Source organism: Erinaceus europaeus, chromosome 10 (genome assembly GCF_950295315.1).
Source record: "Erinaceus europaeus chromosome 10, mEriEur2.1, whole genome shotgun sequence".
Classification (NCBI taxonomy): domain Eukaryota; kingdom Metazoa; phylum Chordata; class Mammalia; order Eulipotyphla; family Erinaceidae; genus Erinaceus; species Erinaceus europaeus.
In genome coordinates, this window is record NC_080171.1 from 3,017,560 (window position 1) to 3,038,078 (window position 20,519).

At 48.5% G+C, this 20,519-nt stretch overlaps 3 protein-coding genes across 5 annotated transcripts in view; 2 read left to right on the forward strand and 1 right to left on the reverse strand.

Moving 5' to 3' along the window:
- Positions 1-6,045, forward strand: part of CTNNAL1 (catenin alpha like 1) — a 72,490-nt gene extending 66,445 nt beyond the window's left edge. Inside the window, exons 13-16 of the mRNA XM_060198986.1 lie at positions 1,635-1,738; positions 2,995-3,051; positions 3,194-3,295; positions 4,686-6,045. Coding sequence (XP_060054969.1) covers positions 1,635-1,738; positions 2,995-3,051; positions 3,194-3,295; positions 4,686-4,778 — 356 coding nt within the window. The 3' untranslated portion in view covers positions 4,779-6,045. The remainder of the gene's footprint in view (positions 1-1,634; positions 1,739-2,994; positions 3,052-3,193; positions 3,296-4,685) is intronic.
- ABITRAM (actin binding transcription modulator) overlaps positions 1-14,831 on the reverse strand; it is a 378,866-nt gene extending 364,035 nt beyond the window's left edge. The window contains exons 1-6 of one of the 2 annotated variants that reach the window (XR_009551943.1): positions 14,471-14,831; positions 13,191-13,242; positions 12,375-12,504; positions 9,183-9,259; positions 9,037-9,106; positions 8,257-8,909 (exon numbers count right to left, since the gene is read on the reverse strand). Coding sequence is in view for 1 of the 2 variants with exons in the window: in XM_007516182.3 (XP_007516244.2) it covers positions 8,766-8,909; positions 9,037-9,106; positions 9,183-9,259; positions 12,375-12,504; positions 13,191-13,242; positions 14,471-14,795 (798 nt within the window). In the remaining variant the exon portion in view is untranslated. Of the gene's footprint in view, positions 1-7,952; positions 8,910-9,036; positions 9,107-9,182; positions 9,260-12,374; positions 12,505-13,190; positions 13,243-14,470 lie in introns of those variants that run through there. The other variant, XM_007516182.3, reaches the window with a different exon arrangement.
- Positions 14,832-14,843: 12 nt separating this feature from the next.
- Positions 14,844-20,519, forward strand: part of ELP1 (elongator acetyltransferase complex subunit 1) — a 49,228-nt gene continuing 43,552 nt past the window's right edge. The window contains exons 1-4 of one of the 2 annotated variants that reach the window (XM_016185208.2): positions 14,844-14,971; positions 16,881-17,043; positions 18,433-18,585; positions 19,477-19,558. In XM_016185208.2, the coding sequence (XP_016040694.1) occupies positions 16,894-17,043; positions 18,433-18,585; positions 19,477-19,558 (385 nt within the window). In that variant the 5' untranslated portion in view covers positions 14,844-14,971; positions 16,881-16,893. The remainder of the gene's footprint in view (positions 14,972-16,880; positions 17,044-18,432; positions 18,586-19,476; positions 19,559-20,519) is intronic. The other variant, XM_060199038.1, reaches the window with a different exon arrangement.

The window sequence follows — 20,519 nt, forward strand, 5'->3', positions numbered from 1 at the left end:
CGCACACACACACACACACGCACAAGGTGAGTGCAGGGCTGGAGGAAGCCTCTGTCAGGCCGTGTGTCTGTCTTGCTGTTTGCTTCATGGGACTGTCTTCCTGGCCCAGAGGTGAACACCATGGAGCCAGGGGCCACTCTGACACAGTGCTGTGCCTCACTGTCTGTCAGCTGCTCTTAGTTTGGCAAATGCTAGAAGAAGAAGAAGTGAGGGAGAACAGAGGCTCAGAAGTGCCCAGATCACATCTGAGTAGGCCCCAACTCAACACAGTAGGTGGAGGTAGAATTAGAATTTAGAATTTTTTTTAAATTAATTGATTTATTTTTGCCTCCAGGGTTATCACTGGGGCTTAGCGACTGCACTACAAATCCACTGCTCCGGGTAGCCATCTTTGTTGTTGTTGTTATTGCTGTTGTTGTTGTTGGATAGGACAGAGAGAAATGGAGAGAGAAGGGAAAGACAGAGATGGGGAGAGAAAGACAGACACCTGCAGACCTGCTTCACCGCCTGGGAAGCGACTCCCCTGCAGGTGGGGAGCCGGGGGCTCGAACCGGGATCCTTACACTTTATACTATATGTGCTTAACCTGGTACGCTACCGCTTGGCCCCCAGAATTTAGATTTTTTTTTTTTTTAAACATGATCATTTACTTTCATGAGAGCTAGAGATAAGCTAACAAGGTAGATAGCAGAGCACTGCACAACTCTGGGTGACGGTGATGCTGGGGATTGAACCCAGAGCCTCAGGCATGAACGTCTTTTGTATAACCATGATGCTGTCTCCCCGGCCCAGATGTTAGATCTTTGAAAAGAGCCCCTACTCTAGACTATGTTTCATTCTTTCCCTAATTCTGGAATTCTTCCCCCCACTAGATTTCACCCGTCTGCTCTAACGTTATTAGACAGGAAGAGACAGAGACAGAGACACAGAGACAGAGAGAGACACCCACCACAGCACTGACGTTTCTCTGTGCTTCATGTAGTGAACTGAGGGTTCAAGCCTGGGTCACACATGGCAGCAGTGCAGGCACCCCCGCCCCAGCCCCCATATCTTGCCAACCCCATGGAGTACTTTAACTTTCTGCCTTTCTGTTATCCTGCTTATCAGCGTCTCTCTAAGCCCGCCTCAGGAAGTTTAGAAAAATATGCTTTGTGAAACCTCTGTACAGGAGGCTTATTTTAGACAAGGTGAAACAACAGCAGTGATGATAATAGAGCCGTGAAGCCCGCTCCACCTCAACAGAGCAGCCTGACACGACTGCCACGTCTTCACGGTCGGCTGAATGCCAGAACAAGATGAAGTCACAGCAGGGACTGCATCCTGACTGCGACTGGTGACTAGCCCACGTCGTGTCCTGTCCACACTATACGCTTTTTGATTGTATCTTCTGTCTCAGCCAGTGTAGACTGCATCCCATCATCTTCCAGTGTAGTATGTATACATTCATTAACTCTGCCCGGTAATCGAATCTGTCACAAAGACCATTTGATTAAGACACTTATTAGACCAGACTCCTTATATTTAAGTTATGAAGCAAATGAAAATGATTTAGACGGGCAGTCTAGACAGCAGAGAGTCTCCATATTTTGAGAACTGTTAAGACACAAAATGCTCTCTAAAACTCGTGCTGTAAGAATACCCCTTAAGCAGTAGCTTGTTCTACCACCTTAATAATTCCTTTTATTTCAGGGGAGAAGGACCATTGAAAAATTCTCGGGATTTAATTCATCAACTAGAGGTATGTTTTTTTTTTTTTTTATTCCAGTTTATGCTACTTTTAAGATTCTGGTCTAGAAGTGGATAACATGATTTTCTAAACGATTTCCTGTTTAATGTCTGCACAGTTATCTGTGCGCACACACGGGCATTATGCAGGGTGGGAAAGTGCAGGGCCGACAGTGGCACTTTGTGTTGCGCTTTGTTGTTTTACTGGAAGTGGCGGCAGAGACCGTGACTCAGACTGTAGCCTGCAGGACTGGCTTCTTGGGCTCCTGTCTGAATCCCGGCACCACGTCAAATGATAGACGCACTGCTCACAGTGGCCAAAACATGGAAGCAACCATCAACAAATGCAGTACAGACATATCTTCGAATTTTATTTTAGTTTATTTATTTATTTTTTAAATATTTATTTATCTCCTTTTTGTTGCCCTTTTGGTTTTTATTGTTGTGGTAGTTATTATTGCTCTTGATGTCGCTGTTGTTGGATAGGACAGAGAGAAATGGAGAGAGGAGGGGAAGACAGAGAGGAGGAGAGACAGACAGACACCTGCAGACCTGCTTCACCGCCTGTGAAGCGACTCCCCTGCAGGTGGGGAGCCGGGGGCTCAAACCGGGATCCTTACGCCCTGTCCTTGCGCTTTGCGCCACCTGCGCTTAACCCGCTGTGCTACCGCCCGGTACCCCCCCACCCCTTTTGCGTTTTCCACTAACAATGCACCAGAATTCCTTTTTCTATATGTTCTCACCAACACTTGTTGCCTGTCTTTTTGATGTAGGCCATTCTAATGCATACTTTTTTTTTTTTTTTTTGCCTCCAGGGTTCTAGCTGGGGCTCGGTGCCTGCACTATGAATCCATTGCTCCTGGAGGCCATTTTTTCCCACTTTGTTACCCTTGTTGTTGTCATCATTATTGTTGTGGTCATTGCTGTTGTTGTTGTTGGATAGGACAGAGAAATGGAGAGAGGAGGGGAGGCAGAGAGGGGGAGAGAAAGACAGACACCTGCAGACCTGCTTCACCGCCCGTGAAGCGACTCCCCTGCAGGTGGGGAGCCGGGGCCTCTGACTGGTATCCTCACGCCAGTCCTTGGCGCTTTGTGCTACCTGTGCTTAACCTGCTGCGCTACTGCCTGATCCCCGCAAAGAGACTTTCATGTCTGAGGCTCCAAAGTCCAGGTTAAATCCCCTGCACCACCATAATCCAGAGCGGAGCAGTGTTCTGGGTGGGGGGAAGGCCATGCTTCTAAGCTATTGACACTCACCCTTTCTTCCAGGTTTTTGCTGCCGAGGGTTTGAAGCTTGCTTCAAATGTACAGACTTTCTCAAAACAGGTAAGACAGACCTCCCTGCTTAGTGCTCGTGGTAGTGCCGTAAATACTCGTTCTGGGGGGCCATTACTGGAGTAGCAAGGCAGCTGAGGCTTGGAAGGTGGAGTGTCTTGGGGTCATGACAACCCTCTCCGTTCCATCGCAGCTGAAAGATGATGACAAGCTTCTGCTTCTCCTGGAAACCGACAAGCTGACGCCCCTGTGCCACCAACTGCAGACAGCAGCCAAGGCACCTTCGCACAATCAGGTATTTCTCTGTTTTTTAAAAGATTTTATTTATTTATGAGAAAGATAGGTAGGAGAGAGAAAGAACCAGACGTCACTCTGGCACATGCTGCCAGGGATCGAACTCAGGACCTCACTCTTGAGAGTCCAAAGCTTTACCACTGTGCCACCTCCTGGACCACAATCAGGTATTTTTTCTTTTAAGTTGTTTTTTTTTCCCCTTTTGTTGCCCTGTTGTTTTATTGTTGTTGTAGTTATTATTGTTGTCACTGATGCCATTGTTGTTGGATAGGACAGAGAGAAATGGAGAGAGGAGGGAAAGACAGAGAGGGGGAGAGAAAGACAGACACCTGCAGACCTGCTTCACCACCTGTGAAGCGACTCCCCTGCAGGTGGTGAGCCGGGGGCTTGAACCGGGATCCTTATGCCGGTCCTTGCGCTTTGCACCACGTGCACTTAACCTGCTGCGCTACCACCCGGCTCCCACAATCAGGTATTTCTAAAGGTAAAAGAAACAGGCTGTTTAAGCAGATGGGTTGAGACTTCCACATGCTTTGTCAGGTATGTTTGCTGCCTTCTTTTCTTCAGGTAAAGTGTGAGTACACACAAATGGGCAATTTCTTCCCGTAGCCCACTTTTTTTTTTGCCTCCAGGGTTATCACTGGGGCTTGGTGCCTGCACTATGAGTCAATCCACTGCTCCATTCCCCCCACTTTTTTGTTGCCCTTGTTTGTTATAGCTGTTGTTGTTGTTGGATAGGACAGAGAGAAATGGAGAGAGGAGGGGAAGACAGAGAGGGGGAGAGAAAGACACCTGCAGACCTGCTTCACCGCCTGTGAAGCCCCCCCCCCTCCAGGTGTGGAGCCAGGGGCTTGAACCAGGATCCTCGCACCGGTCCCCTTGCTACCTCCCGGCTCCCCAGCCCGGTGTCCTTCTTAACTTCAGGAAGCACTTTGATGTGCAGTTATCACTGACCCTGGGAAGCAGCAGATTCACCAAGTAAATTAGTCTGACGTGATTGACTCCCTACCACTTAACTACTCCTGGGTGCCAGTAGTGTCACGTGTCTGGCTTGGGCCATTTGTAAGCAAGGCCTCCCATTCCTCATCTTCGTATCAGCTGATGCAGAATGCCAGGCATTGCAAGGTAGGGGTCTCACTGCCAGTCGGAAGCCCTTTGGCAAGCCCCTCAGCAGCCTAGTGCGGTGGAGGCTGACTGAGAACTCGCAGGGTCCCCGGCAAGCAGTCATGAAGCCAGCAGCTGCAGTTCATTCTCTGCTGTGGGCTCATGCTGTCGTATGAGCTCTCATCTCTGTGCCTGTTGAAGTCTCTTAAGAGTTCCAAACTGAAGAAAAATTAGCATTAAATTATGGTCTTTTGAAGTTCCCACTTGCTTGCTTTCTGTCACAACAGGTTGACAGGTGTCTTACAAACACGAGATCCATGATGGCTATCTTGATTCGACTGCTCTCACTCTGCTACAAACTGCTCCATAAGGTGACATGACTTTTTTTTTTTAAATTTTATTTATTTTCCCTTTTGTTGCCCTTGTTTTTTTATTGTTGTTGTAGTTATTATTGTTGTCATCGTTGTTAGATAGGACAGAGAGAAATGGAGAGAGGAGGGGAAGACAGAGAGGGGAGAGAAAAACAGACACCTGCAGACCTGCTTCACCGCCTGTGAAGCGACTCCCCTGCAGGTGGAGAGCCGGGGGTGCGAACCAGGATCCTTATGCAGGTCCCTGCGCTTTGCCCCATGTGCGCTTAACCCGCTGCGCTACCGCCCGACTCCCGGTGAGATGACTTTTATCACTTCAACTTACATTCTAAAAGCCAATTTAAAGGAAAAGAAAATAGCACTTAATTGTGCATTTTTCAATTTTCAAAGTGAAATAGAAACTTAACTTTCTTAACTCTCTCTGGTTTCAGATGGAAAAAAACAGATGAGTCTCAGTTACAAATAAAATCTTCATGGATGGTGAAGCCCGAGCGACTTCTGGGGCCAGATCTGTAGACCATCCTGTGGCGAAACTGACATTTTTAGAGGCAAATCTTTATATTTTCAGAAAGTCAGCAATTTTATATCAAATACTGAAATCTTCATTTTCTGACGAAACCTGTCGGGAAGCTTTTTTGACACTAAATCCTAGGCTAGTTGCTAGAACCCGCCTTGCAATGTGATCTGAAAATGGGACATTGCTACTAGTGATGTTCTTTGTAAGTCAAACCAAATACTCCCAATGTCTTAAAGACAGCTGAGTCCAAAGAGTCTGTTTTGATGAGTGTGTACCCACCTGAGGTCCCTTTTTAGTATCCTCACCCTGAACACGGACATTCAGCAGCAGGTCTTATCTAAGTGAGCAGAGGGTCTTCCTTATGAACTGCAGGCTCTTTTGTAGCCTTCCTGCCCACCAGTTGTGACGGGGCCTCTCTGCTGCCCCTGCCCCAGGTGTCCTGTGCCACTTGTATTTGCATCTGTCCTATTCAGGTGTTTAGCACATGCTGGCTGCCCACCGCAGCCGTCTCCCCCGAGACTCCCAAGTAAAGCCATTAAACTCCCGCCAGCACCCTGGATGAACTTATTAGAAGATGGTTCTTACTTCTAATTCTGGCTTAGCTGGTCTGTCCTGAATATTATCTGGGATCCCACACTCGTCTTATTTAAATTTTTTTTTTTTTTTGAACTGCCTTTCTCAGTAGTGACTGATGGAAGATAGAAGACAGAATAATGGAACTAAGAAGCTGTATAAAATAAAGTTTCAATATATTTTACATACATGCCTTTGGGGTGTTTATTATAAAACCAATAAGCATTTTTCTTTTAGTCTTCAATTTTATTTATTTTACTAAGAGATACTGAAAGAGGGGGAGGAAGAGATACCAGAGCACTGCTCAGCTCTGGCTTATGGTAGTGCTGGGTATTGAAACTGAGAACTTGGGGGAGTCTCAGGCATGAAAGCCTCTTTGCATAACCATTATGCTGTCTCCCCAGCCCTAGTCTGCAATTTTAGAACCTAAACTTTTCTTGTTTTGTGAGGTGGAACTTCAGTTGAAGGGCCCAGTAGAAGGCGCCACCTCCTGGGCCACAGCCATCAGGCTACTTGGCAGACCTGAAGAAGCCACCCCCAGCCTAGACAACCTTTGTAGAAGAAAGCTGAGACTCACTTGCACCTGTGAGAAAGTGGGAGGCACTAAGCTTGGCTAATAACCTCTGGGAAATTCTTTACCATTTTAGCTCCCTGAAACTAAAATGTGCCTTTAAAGTACAACAGAAACAACGGGGGAATCATAGACTGACGTGTAAAAATACATTTATTGTTGTTCTGACGTCCTCAGCATTAGTTTCTGTTCAAGTGGAGGCCTCTGGCTTGTGCTTGTACGATTTTAACAGTCACCACTGACACTGTGTGTGGATCTATTTAGGTGGCGGTCATGCTTGCAGTTAAATTACAAGAGATGGCCATGGTCATGCTTGCAGTTAATTTACAAGAGATGTTTTTCTCAAAAAAACTTTAAAGTCATATTTATACTTTTGTTTATTTGAAATGAGAAATTTTTACTGACTTTGATGGTAGGGAAGAGATGAGACATCTGAGGACCTCAGCAGCATGAGGAGAGCCAAAGTAATTTATACAGTTTCTTCTGGATTTAAACAATTGCTTTATTTTCAAGGGGAATTTTTTTTTTTTTTTTGCCTCCAGGGTTATTGCTGGGGCTCATGCCTGCACCATGAATCCCCTGCTCCTGGAGGCCTTTTTTTCCCTCCGTTTGTTGCCCTTGTAGTAGCCTTGTTGTGGTTATTATTGCTGTTGTTGATGTCGTTCCTTGTTGGATAGGACAGAGAGAAATGGAGAGAGGAGGGGAAGACAGAGGGGGAGAGAAAGACAGACACCTGCAGACCTGCTTCACCGCCTGTGAAGCGACTCCCCTGCAGGTGGGGAGCCAGGGGCTCGAACCGGGATCCTCACACTGGTCCTTGTGCTTTGTGCCACCTGTGCTTAACCCGCTACGCTACCACCTGACCCCTTCAAGGGACATTTTAATGCCTGTATGTGTAGCAGCTTTATGGGTCATAAACATTCTGTTAATATTTTACTGAGACATATATAGAAATATGGGTCTCGAGTTGCAGCTTTTAAGGAAAAACAAAGAACAAAGCTCTTTTATTTCATAATCAATGCAAATAAGTACACACCATAAACTCAGTGTTGTTTTTTTCCTTAGTTATTTGTATTTGCTTTTTAACTTTTTTTCTAAAGATGTGAAAATTTCCACTTTATCCAAATGTATTTGTTTTAAAATTATACCAGTGAGTGATTTCTTGGCTGGCTACTCTGTATCTAGAGTGTGAAATTTAGTGACTAAAATGTTCGTATTTGAATAAGCCCCGTGTAAGACGTGTGTGTGCTAGGACATCCTGTGTATTCTTCAAAGTCTTTTCAAATGCGCCTTGCTTCAGAAGCTGTGATTCTGCTTCAGAGAAGAGGTCGTCTGAGCAGGGAAGATACATTCTCTGGCTCTGCTCTGATATGGACAAAGAGGAGATGGGGCAGGAGAGAAAAAATTCTGGTAGCGTCATACTGAAGCAGACGCAGTAAGAAGGGCCCCACTGTTTCTTTTTAACTTCAGACCACTGGTGGGAAGTTCAGACGCAACCAACAAATATGCAACAGTATTCAGATAGGAGTGCGTCGCAACGTACTATTTACTTGCAGGTTACAGGATGGTAAGTCATTTCTTCATTACTTCAGACTTTTCTGGCTTTTCTAATTTTTCCTCAAGGTGCATTTTTTTTTTCTTTTAATGTTCCCCCCAAATCGCTTTATTGGGCAAACACTAGTTCACAGGATAGTTGTTGGCACACTGGTGCAGTTTCTCACGCCACTCCCACCTGACTCAGCTCAGCTCCTCCTCCACCACAAAGCACGAGGTCCCAGTGCCCTCCACCCCACCTCCCCCACCTCCGAGTCCAGCCCAAGTTTCACTGTGTTTGCCCTTCCTTAAGTTTCACCTCTAGGTGAGACTATTCATTCTCTGCTTGCTCTCGTTTATAGCCAGCAGGGCTATTGCTGGGTCTAGGGTCTTACACAACAAACCCAGTGCTCTCCGCAGCCCCCCCTACCTTTTCTTCTCTTTTATTTGATAGGACAGAAAGATAGAGACACTTGCAGCATTGCTTCACCACTTGTATGGCTTCCTTTCTGTAGGTGGGGACTGGGGGCTAGAACCCTAGTCCTTGTACACAGACGGTAACGTGTGTACTCCACAGGACACCACACAGAAAGACCAAAGAAACCGAGGAGCAACTGGGCAAGGCAGGCATTGGAGGGGAGACACTGTGGGCCCAGGCTCGTTACACAGGACCGAGGACAGCGGGTTTAGTTGAAGGGCCAGAGCCCCTTGGGCGGCGCGGTGAGGGAGCTTCGCACCTGCTACTCCTTTGGCGCGTGGACTGTGTGGTCCAGGTGGGAATAAGAATTCTACGTGTGGCCTCTCAGTCCTGAGAGGAGGCCGCTGTGGCGTTAGTGCGTTTCATTAGGACTTGCTCGTACTGCTTCTGCGTCAACAGCCCTTCTGTTACGCTTTTACTCTCTTCAAATTTGGGCAATACAACCGCTATGTAACCTTCGGTGGATGGCTAGCAAGAAAGAGAGTCTTTAGTACCCTTGAGTGATTTAAATCAGATGAACAGTAATGAGCCACACACACACACACACACACACACACACACACACACACACACACACGTTTGCTCTCTCTCGCACCTTCTCTTGAAGAATAGATGGGTTATGGAGAATGTTTTCATTCACTTCCATTAGTCGTCCTCGAACACAGCTATAAAAAAAAGAAGAAGAATGGTTTTCAAGAGTTCCCTCCCTGTGTCTCCCAAACTGGGCGGAAAGTAGCTCACCTAGATACGGTGTATTCCTCTCCGTCTGAACACTGGATCTTACACAGAGGTGCAAGCTCTGTGAGGAACTGTGCCCCCTGTGTGGTAATAGAGAAGATGTGACTCAGCAGCGGACAGGTCTGCTTCCCGAGACAGTCCTCAGTGTGGCAGGAGGCTATACTCTTGGAACTGGTGTTCTGCATGAGATGGCTTGAGTACATCAAAGGCATTCTTATTACTTTTTAAAAAATGTTTATTTATAAAAAGGAAACACTAACTAAACCATAGGATAAGAGGGGTCCAACTCCACATAATTCCCACCACCAGATCTCCATATCCCATCCCCTCCCCTGATAGCTTTCCCATTCTTTATCCCTCTGGGAGTGTGGACCCAGGGTCATTGTGGGATGCAGAAGGTGGAAGGTCTGGCTTCTGTGACTGCTTCTTATTACTTTTTTTTTTTTTTTTACACGCTAACGCAGGCTCAAGTGGGAAGTAACAAAGAAACACATGCTAACAGGGCGCTACAGATTACTAGCGCAATTCATTAACTCTAAGTGTGAAATCTACATACAACCAGGTATAAGTTTTTCACAAGTACAGAAAATTCATCAATAAACAAATTTCAACATAACAGAGTGAGCCCAATACTGTGTGAAGGTAGTGTCATTAAACTTCCTACTCTCTCTCTCTCTCTCTCTTGTCAGTTGGGTTATTGTTAGGGCTTGGTGCCTGCAAGACAAAACTGCCCTTTCCCCCCCTTTTTTCCCGCCTTTCTGTTTATTTGATAAGACAGAGGAAAGAGAGTGTGCCACGGCCTGGACTCCCGACTTTCTTATACTAGAAAACAGACTTCTTATTAGGGCCAATCACTAAGACCTTTTGAAGACAGAATATTTTTCTAATAAAGAGTATTTTGAGGAAAATCTAGAAAGTAGAAAAGGTTGATTTATTCATTTATCCTCTCTTTTTCTTGACTATAGGACCGGTTAGCTCTGGTTTATGGTGGTGCTGGGGTCTGATTCTGGGGTCTGTGATCTTCGGTCACAGACCTCAGGCATGAAAGTTTTTACATAACCATTTTGCTATCCTGCCAGCCCAGAAAAGGTTTAAGTAGCAAACAAAATTAACCCTTGCCCTGGAACCCAGAAGTAAGTGTTACATTTAGACATTTATCTGTGTGAGTGACACAGCATAGGTATAGTCTGACACACTCTGCCGCAGGATGACCCGAGTCCTGTCCCGCCAAGCATCAGGCAGGAGTCTCACGGAATACTGAGGCAGACGTGCTCCAGGTGCTGCCAGTCTTTTCTGAGCCAGTTTAAACGGCCTCTTTACCATGCAAAGCGTCAGGCAGCAGGAGTCTCACGGAATACTGAGGCAGACGTGCTCCAGGTGCCGCCAGTCTTTTCTGAGCCAGGGTTAAACGGCCTCTTTACCATGCAAAGCATCAGGCAGCTGTCACCACCCTGGTCTCACTCCTCTGCATGTGGGTGCTGCCTTTCAAGGTACCAGTCAGTGTAACACTGGCTCTTAGAAGTAGGAGTTGAGAATTCATCTCAGTGGGCTTGTTCCTTACTGGGTCTATGTCAAAAGCACGTGTTTTAACCCATTTTTCTCTCTTTCTTTGGAAGAATAAATGACTGGCAGTGCTAAGATCCTATGAAAATTATGCATGTAGTGGGTTTCATATACAAACCCTTCTCTGTTCTTCAGTAGTAAGTGTGACAATTTGTACTTCTGATCACAGGAGCCTCATAAGCCTTTATGGTTCTACTTATAATTTGAAGACTTTTAAAAATGGCTTATGCCTTCCTAAGTCCATTTGTTTCCTGAGCAAGAAAGAAGCAATCAGTAAATATAAGGCATGTTACCCAGAGACTTTAGGCTAACTAATGGAAGTTCAGACACACTGGTCTCCTAGGAAAGGGTAATTAGAGCAGGGGAGAGAGCAGAATGCAAAGATACTTTCCTGTCTAGAGCTCTGAAGTTCCAGGTTCAAACCCAACCCCATCTCTAACCCCAAGCCAGAGCTGTGCACTGTTCTGGTCAAACAAACACCACTGCCCCTGGCAGTCATCAGCAGAAACTTTGTGTGAGCTCAAAAATAAAGGAGCCAAGTTATCCACAGAAACTATCATAACCCAAGGGTACATCAGAATACGTTCATATATACCAAACTGATCTTGGTGAATGCTCTCTCTTACTAAGATGCTCATCTTACCTGGAGTCACAGAGTGCAGAATTAATATTCTGTACTACTGAGCACTGTTTGGTGATAACAGCATGTGACCAGATGTACAATGAATTGGCAATGACTAAGAACAGGAAAAGAGGGGGTCGGGCGGTGGTGCAGTGGGTTAAGCGCATGTGGCGCAAAGCGCAGGGACCAGCTTAAGGATCCCGGTTTGAGCCCCCAGATCCCCACCTACAGGGGAGTCGCTTCACAGATGGTGAAGCAGGTCTGCAGGTGTCTGTCTTTCTCTCCCTCTCTGTCTTTCCCTCCTTTCTCCATTTCTCTCTGTCCTATCCAACAACGAACAACATCAACAATGACAATAATAATAACCACAATGAGGCTACAACAACGGCAACAAAAGGGGGAAAAAATGGCCTCCAGGAGCGGTGGATTCATAGTGCAGGCACCGAGCCCAGCAATAACCCTGGAGGGGAAAAAAAAAAAAAAGAACAGGAAAAGAATTCATTATTTTCTTCTATATCACACCTCAGAATACACACACACACACACACACACACACACACATATATACCTGTGAAAATACACAGTAAAAGGAAGTTTGTCACCTAAATTTTATAGAACTGGAAATTCTGGTTTAATAAAACTAGATGGCACAAAATACCGTGTCACATCAGGACCAGAGCTGTTCTTTCAGAGGGACATCTCCCCCAGCCGTCCTCCTGGAGAGGACAGGTAGTATGGTGGTGTGGAGCCTCTTATTACTGTTTGCCTATGAGAACTTCTTTAGAGTTCAACTGTGTATTAAATCAATGGCTCAGATTGCCAGTAACTATGCATGGTGGTTCTGCAAAGAGGCTCTGGGCCTGAGGCTTCGACGTTCCAGGTTCAATGCTCTGCACCCCCACCGTAAGCCAGAGCTGAGCAGTGCTTTGGAAAAAAACCCAGAAATAAAGCTGCCTGGATCTATGACTATTATGACATGGTGATTTAAGCAAAGAGCTAATGCAACATACCCGCTTGAATTTCCCGGAGACTTTGTTCTGAAGTCTGCTACAGCCGGCACTAATTTGGTAGGAAATGCTTTTGATTGTTTTTCCAGGTTGAAGAGCTGGGTGAGATTCTGCCAGTGTGATGACACATATTCTACAAATAGCAAATAAAGAGTCTGTTTACTTGGCATATTCTTCTACCATCAAATAGTCTTCCTTGAGGGACAAGGTTATTGGAACTGACATCTGCTTAGGCAAATTCATTTCCCTTCTGGTTACTATCCCCCCCCCCCATGGTTCTAGATAGCAGCCTATTTATTTTTAGTTTTATCTGTTATTAATAGCTTGTTACAAGATGGTAAGATTACAGTGTCTAGTCCCACACCACACCACTTTCTGGTTCCTATTAGCCAGATTTATGACTGTGAACAGGAAGCTAACGATAAAAGAGTAGGAAGTGGTGTGAGTTTCCTCCCCAGTGAAGTGCTAGAGGTGTTGAGCGAGCAGCACTGAGATGGGATCGAGCGAAGGAAGGCCTGCCAGTAGGTCCTCCTGGCACCAGCCCCTCCATGAGTCCAGCAGTGCACTGGCTGGGTACAGGGGGTGACCTCGGGTGACTTACAGAGGGGGCGGCCATCCCTTTGGGCAGCTGAGCAGTCAGCTTTATTTGCTGAGAGTGAGTGGGCACTACAAGAGGTGTTCTTACCAAGCAGATTCCTGCAGTAAGCGATACCCGTTTCAGCACAGGGTAAGAGAGTTCAATGGATATTTCTCCAGACCTTGTCCGACAATATCGGAAAGATACAGCCTGCCACAATTTAAAATTTTCAGCTTACGTACCGGTTAGAATGCTGCAAGATGCAGTGGTCCTCACAGGGTTTTCCTCTTACATCTAGAAGATTAAGAGAGTCTGTTGGTCGCTGGCTCAGTACGACTGCTGCATGGCACTCTGTCCAGCCACACTGATGAAGACCCAACACATTCACGCTTGGCTTGTATGCAGCAGCTGCTTCAGGGGGATGGTGCTTCGAAGAATGATAGAATCACGGGAGTAGAGATGGCGCACCCGGCTGAGTGCTCACATCACAGCGCGCAAGAACCTGCGTGCTAGTCCCCGGCCCCACCTACAGGGGAAAGCTTCACGAGTGGTCTGTCTGTCTCCCCCTCCTCTCTCTATTTCTGTCTCTATCCAGTAATAAACAAATACAAAATTTGAAAAAGGCGTTAAAAACAAATACAATGTCAACCACCAGGTTCCAGATGCCAGCAGGATGCCGACCAGACTTCCCTGGACAGACGACCCCACCAATGTGTCCTGGAGCCCTGCTTCCCCAGAGCCCTGCCCCACTAGGGAAAGAGAGAGACAGGCTGGGAGTATGGATCCACCTGTCAACACCCATGTTCAGCGGGGAAGCAATGACAGAAGCCAGACATTCCACCTTCTGCATCCCACAATGACCCTGGGTCCATGCTCCCAGAGGGATAGAGAATAGGAAAGCTGTCAGGGGAGGGGACGGGATACGGAGTTCTGGTGGTGGGAATTGTGTGGTTGTACCCCTCTTATCCTATGGTTTTTGTCTGTTTCCTTTTTGTAAGTAAATAATACTTTTATTATTTATAAATAATTTATTATTTATAAATATATATTTTTAAATAAAAAAAATTAATGCAAGGGGGCCGGGCGGGGGTGCACTCGCGCGCACAGAGTACTAAGCACAAGGCCTCCTCGCGCAAGGATCTGGGTTCGATTCCCCGGCTCCCCACCTGCCAAGGGAGGAGGGGGGGGGTGGAAGCTTCACAGGTGGGAAGCAGGTCTGCAGGTCTCTTTTTCTGTCTCTCTCTCCCCATCTCTCTCGATTTCTCATTCACTCACTGTTGTGTTAAGCAGTGGCTAGCCCTTCTCCATCTTCCCGATGTATGTCCACGGGAAGATGCCTTTCACTGGGGGGGAGATGAAGGGCTCCGGGCAGGAGGGAGCCCCCGGCAGCGCCCTGCCGCCATGTCCCAGGCCCCGATCTTCCCGGCCCGGGGGACGGGCGGGCGAGGGGCTCAGTGGCCATTACGGTCCCCGCCGCCGCAGGCCAGCGAGGCCGGAGGAGCCGACCTCGTTCGTGCCTCACCTGCTTTGTACCAGCGCGTGAAGTAGCGCTCCACCAGCGACGGCACGCCGGGCACTGCGGCCAAGGGCTCCGCAGCCATGGCGACCCGCGCCGCCCCGACTCCCGCCCGCTGGGGTCTGGAGTCGCCTCGCAGTCCAGCCGGCACGGCGTGCAGCGGGCCCGCCACCTCGTGAGCGGCGCAGGCTCCGCCCACCAGCCCCGCCGCGGCGCTTAGATATGACGTCAGAGACGGGGCGCATGCAATAGGCCGGGCCGGAGGGAGGCCCCGCCGGGGATTGGCGGGCCGGTGTGACGTCACATCTGCGCCGAGCAGCCCGTGTCCCATCTTCCTCGCTGGGCTCTGCGGACCCTCCTCCTGCCGCCCGCGGAGATTTTCTAACCCGTTCCTCCGGGGTTCCAGAGGCGCGCCAGCTCTGCGTCCCGTGAGCGCCGCCGACCCGGGAGCGGCTGACGGACGGGCCACGACGTCGCGCGTCTTGGAGTCCGCGCACCGTGACGCAGGTGAGCGGCCCAGGCCCGGTTCTCCCGGCCTTAGCCGGAACGGGGGAACCTTTGTCGCCCGTCGTCCCTGCTGCTGACCCGGAGCGGAGCGGAGTGTGGCGCCCCACGTCGGCGCGTCCCCGGCCCCAACTTCCGGCCGGGCTCTCGGGGAGCTTCCGGCCGGGCGCGACGGGCAGGTGTTGCTGCTCCCGGGCGCCTGGAGGCCTCGCGGCGGCGGGGCTCCGGCTCTGCCCACTCGGCTCCCTGCAGCGACTGCTCGCGGCGAATCTCCTCTGGGTTTGCTTCTGTTTACTGACCCGGTCACTTATTCCCGCGGAGCCCCGCGGAGCCCTGGCTGCTGCTGGTGCAGGGGTGCAGCCTGGGGCTCGGGCAGGGGCGTCTCCCCTGCGTTACTATTATTGCCATTGCTGTTGTTTTCCCCAGAGCCCCGCTGAGCCCCGGCTGATGGTGGTGCAGGGATTGAACCTGGGGCTTCAGAGGCTCGGGCAGGAGAGTCTGCAGAACCACTGTGCTGTCTCCCCAGCATTATTATTATTATTATTATTACTACTATCACTATCATTATTGCTATTGCTATTATTTTCCCCAGAGCCCCGCTGAGCCCCGGCTGATGGTGGTGCAGGGATTGAACCTGGGGCTTCAGAGGCTCGGGCAGGAGAGTCTGCAGAACCACTGTGCTGTCTCCCCAGCATTGTTATTATTATTATTATTATTATTACTACTATCACTATCATTATTGCTATTGCTATTATTTTCCCCAGAGCCCCGCTGAGCCCCGGCTGATGGTGGTGCAGGGATTGAACCTGGGGCTTCAGAGGCTCGGGCAGGAGAGTCTGCAGAACCACTGTGCTGTCTCCCCAGCATTATTATTATTATTATTATTACTACTATCACTATCATTATTGCTATTGCTATTATTTTCCCCAGAGCCCCGCTGAGCCCCGGCTGATGGTGGTGCAGGGATTGAACCTGGGGCTTCAGAGGCTCGGGCAGGAGAGTCTGCAGAACCACTGTGCTGTCTCCCCAGCATTGTTATTATTATTATTATTATTATTATTACTACTATCACTATCATTATTGCTATTGCTATTATTTTCCCCAGAGCCCCGCTGAGCCCCGGCTGATGGTGGTGCAGGGATTGAACCTGGGGCTTCAGAGGCTCGGGCAGGAGAGTCTGCAGAACCACTGTGCTGTCTCCCCAGCATTGTTATTAGCTGCTCTGTCCCTCACTCCCCTGACTCCGCTCCAGCCAGGCATGCTGCTCTCCCTCCAGATGTGTGTCAGTGGCTGTCTCTGTGATGTTTAAAGACGCAAGAAGCACTTTCACACGCTTCGTAAAGCCCATCCAAGCTTAGGAAGCAGTTGCCTGCCTTGGCCCCTGTTCCGGTCTTGCTTTTTCCTCTTAACCCACATTCCAGGCAGCATCTGCGGCAACTGTGACACCGTCTGCTCTGCTCTGTCCTGTGAGGATTCGTTCACCTTTGTTTGTTATTATTGCTGATGTCACATTGAATGCTAAATGAGAACACTCCCCTTGGATGGAGATGACAGGAAGACCGGTGTGATCTGGCTCACCTCCCCCTTTGATTAAGTGAGGGGCTCCCGGTCGTAAACCTTAGAGGAGTCATAAACACAGGAGGATGGAGCACGCTAGCCAGTTTTCCTCCCACTTACTAATATTACACGTGAACATCTGCCTAATTTTGCCTACGAGAGTTTCTGTGTCTTCTTCCCGTGTGAAGAGAGCTGTAAACGCTGCGAGGCCTTAGTCTTTGCTTTCAGTTTTTACTTTATCTAGTGAACTCAGGCACTTCGTTTCTAAGTCCGTGGCTGGTGACATCACTACTGAACTGTCATTTCCTCTTCGAAATCCATGCCTGCTCAGGGTATGCGTGTCTTTTTCTTCCAGGAGTCACCCCATCATGAGAAACCTGAAGTTATTTCAGACCCTGGAGTTCAGGGATATCCAGACTTCAGGGGAGCCTCAGTGTTTCTCCCTCCGAACTGAGCAGGGCACAGTGCTCATTGGCTCAGCGTGTGGCCTCACAGAAGTAGACCCCGTCGCCAGAAAGGTCAGTGGTCAGCGGGGGAGTCGAGCTCCTGGGTGACCCTCGGTCTGCCTTCTTCCAGACAGATCTTTAAAGCTTGCTGAGCTCATAGTCCCCTCGATTCTTTGCCCTTTCTTTATACTGGTGTTCTGACAGGTTGAACTTTCACGCTCGCCTACCATTAACTCTGATTCTATTCTAAGTTGACACACACTCCGAGTTCTTACGTGGGGAACCTACTTTTTTTTTTTTATATAAATAAAGATTTTATTTATTTATGAGAAAGATAGGAGAGAGAAAGAACCAGACATCACTCTGGCACATGTGCTGCCCAGGATCGAACTTGGACCTCATGCTTGAGAGTCCAAAGCCCTATCACTGCACCACCTCCCGGACCACGGGAACCTACTTTTCACCCTCCTTCCATGTGAATACTCTGTGTGACAGTGGCTCCCAGCTAGGGGTGCCGGTAGGAAGTACCTCACTGTCAGAAGCTTTGCCTCAGTCTCTGCCTCAGTACCTTACTGACTGAATGGGAATCTGCTCTGCTGGCCCCTGAGTGTAAAGTGCTTTGGGTTGATTCTGTTACCTTAAGTATATCTTGCTACTAATCGCTTTTTTATTTATTTAAATGATGTGTTTTAGGTGATTACATTTTTAGTTTTTTTTCTAGAACATTGTTAGCCTTGTGTTATATTTTTGTTGATTCATTTGTTTTTGTTTGAACATTGCTCAGCTCTGATTTATAGTATGGGGGATTGAACCTGGGACTTTGGAGCCTCGGGCATGAATGTCTTTTTGCATAATGCTTATGCTGTCTCCCCACGGGATATTTTCTTTTTCTTTTTTTTTTTTTGTTTTTTTTTTTGTGCCTCCAGAGTTATTGCTGGGGTTCAGTGTACGAATCCACTGCTCCCGGAGGCCATTTTTCTCCCTTTGTAGCTCTTGTTGTCTGTTGTTGTTGATGCTGTCATTGTTGGATAGGACAGAGAGAAATGGAGAGAGGAGGGGAAGACAGAGAGGGGGAGAGAAAGACAGACACCTGCAGACCTGCTTCACCGCCTGTGAAGCGACTCCCCTGCAGGTGGGCAACCAGGGTCTTGAACCAGGATCCCTACACTGGTCCTTGGCTTTGCACCACGTGCGCTTAACCCGCTGTGCTACCACCCAGCCCTGGATGTTTTCTTAAGAGACTGGGCTTCTTGTTTTTGCTAGGTGTTTGCTTTGCAAAAATGTATTGCCTTATAAAAAAGTGGGTTTATGATATTTCCAGATATAAATTTGGGTTTCAGTGTAGGTACAAACATTTTGAAAACTTCCACATGGTGAGAGAAGCACTAAAAATAATTTATTTTTGGCAATGTCCTTAGAATCAGATTGGCTTGATTTGCTTCTGCTTTGTCTTGCTGAAAGGTGAGAAATGAAATTCCCCTGGTGGCAGAGGGCTTCCTCCCAGGAGACGGCAGCGGCTGCATCGTCGGCATCCAGGACCTGCCGGGTCAGGAGTCTGTGTGTGTGGCCACGGCCTCCGGAGATGTCATCCTCTGCAGTCTCGGGACACTCCAGGTGAGGGCTGTCCTCCCTCGGGCCGGTGAATGAAGGGCTGTGTAAGTCAGTCTTTGCAGTGGGTCTCCCTTTTTAGTTTTCTGACGTACAAGAACGAGTTTCTCGGGAGACAGGGAGAAGTCAGAGCATCAGCCGGGTACGTGAGGTGCTGGGGATTGAACTGGGCACCTCGGGCATGTGAGGGGACTGGTCTAGGGGAGCCATCTCCCCAGTCACGATCTGTTTGTTTACAGAAATCACTGACATATGTGCAGCTGTATTTCAGAACTGGGTGGGAGCGAGAGTCTCTTTAATAAGGCATACCGGATATATGTTTTCTTTCTAATTATTTTGACTCAGGTTAGAGTGTGTGTTTTCCTAGATGTTACTGTGTGTGTGTGTGTGTTTGCCAGACCACTGCTCAGTCCTTGGTTGTGGCGATGCTGGGAATCAAACCTGGGGCCTCAGAGACTCTTACATACCCTCCACCATTCTGTCTCCCTGGCCCTGGTATGCTCTTAAGACATTTATTTGTTTGTTTGCTTACTTAACTTATTGGGTCTCGTTGAGGCTTCATCGTTCAGGCCATGTCTTTGCTGTTAGAGAAACAGACGCCGAGACAGACAGTAGAGCCAGAGCTTCCTCCAGTGCTGTGGGGGCCGGGCTCGGACCAGTGTCACCCCACAGCAAAGTGAGCACACTGTCCACGCACACTGTCTCGCTAGCCCTACATTTGCTTTTCATTTGATTCTCGTGAGACCGAGAGTTGGACACGAAAGACGGGAAGCTAGAGACCGTGCTGGGGCCTGTGGTGCCGGACTCCACTGGAGGCTTCTGGCATAGAACTCCCCTCCCCGGCTGTGATGTTGGAGTTTTAAGACTTCCCCCCGTCTCCTGGTTTGTCTGTTTCAGCTGGAGTGTGTTGGGAGTGTCGCCAGTGGCCTCTCTGTCATGAGCTGGAGCCCTGACAACGAGCTGCTGCTTCTCGTCACAGGTCAGCTTGGCCCTGCTTTCTGAGCCTGAGCTGCTGGGAGGGGCGGGCGGAGGCAGGAGGGCGGAGCGTTCATCGTTCTGTCCCAGAGAGAGTCGGGATTCCTAGCGGCCTGCCTTTAAGTGCAGGAGCGCCTTCAGTTACTTCTTTTGAGCAATGATAGCACCCCAGTAATCTGCAAGAGTTCCGACTCGTTTTACTTCTCAGTATTATTGTTCTCAAAAGCTGTGTCATTTTTCTCATTTGGAAATGTAAAACTGATTTATAAAACTTGTAGAAGCTACTGGGTTCGTAGCTCAGCATGAGGCCGGGGAGTTAGCTTGGTTGAGGGAGCAGGGAGCACGGGGCTTACGTCCTGAGGCCCCCGCGTCTGTCCCCCTGGCTGGCCATGTGCAACATGCTGAGCAGGATGCTGGGTGGGGACTGAGCTGGACGCCTCCTATTTGAGGGTCCAGTGCTTCATCCTTTGCTGGGCCACCCTCCAGGCTCTTGCTTTCTATATTTTGTTTTTTAGTTTTATTTTTTATCACTATTTTATTTATTTTATTATATAGAAACAAATTGAGAGGAAAGGGAAGACTGAGTTGGGGGAGAGAGAGCAGGAGTGAGTCCTGCAGCCCTGCCTCACCGCTCGCCAGCCTCCCTCCAGCAGTCGTCTGAACCCATGTCTTTGCTCATCGTAACACCTGTACTCTACCGTGTGCGCCACTGCCCAGGCCCTTATTTGTATTTCTTTGTTTTTTATAGTCTATTTATTTATTAGAGACAGGAAGGAGGGAGGTAGGGACAGAGAGACACCTGCAGCCCCGCTTCACTATCCTTGAAGCCCCTCATCTACTGCAGGTGGGGGCTGGGGACTTAGATCCAGTCCTTGGGCGCTTGTGTGCGTGCGCAAGATGAGGGCCCCTGCCCAGCCATCTTTGTTTTAAATTTAAGTCAGAACAATTGGAGTAGCTGGAGGTGG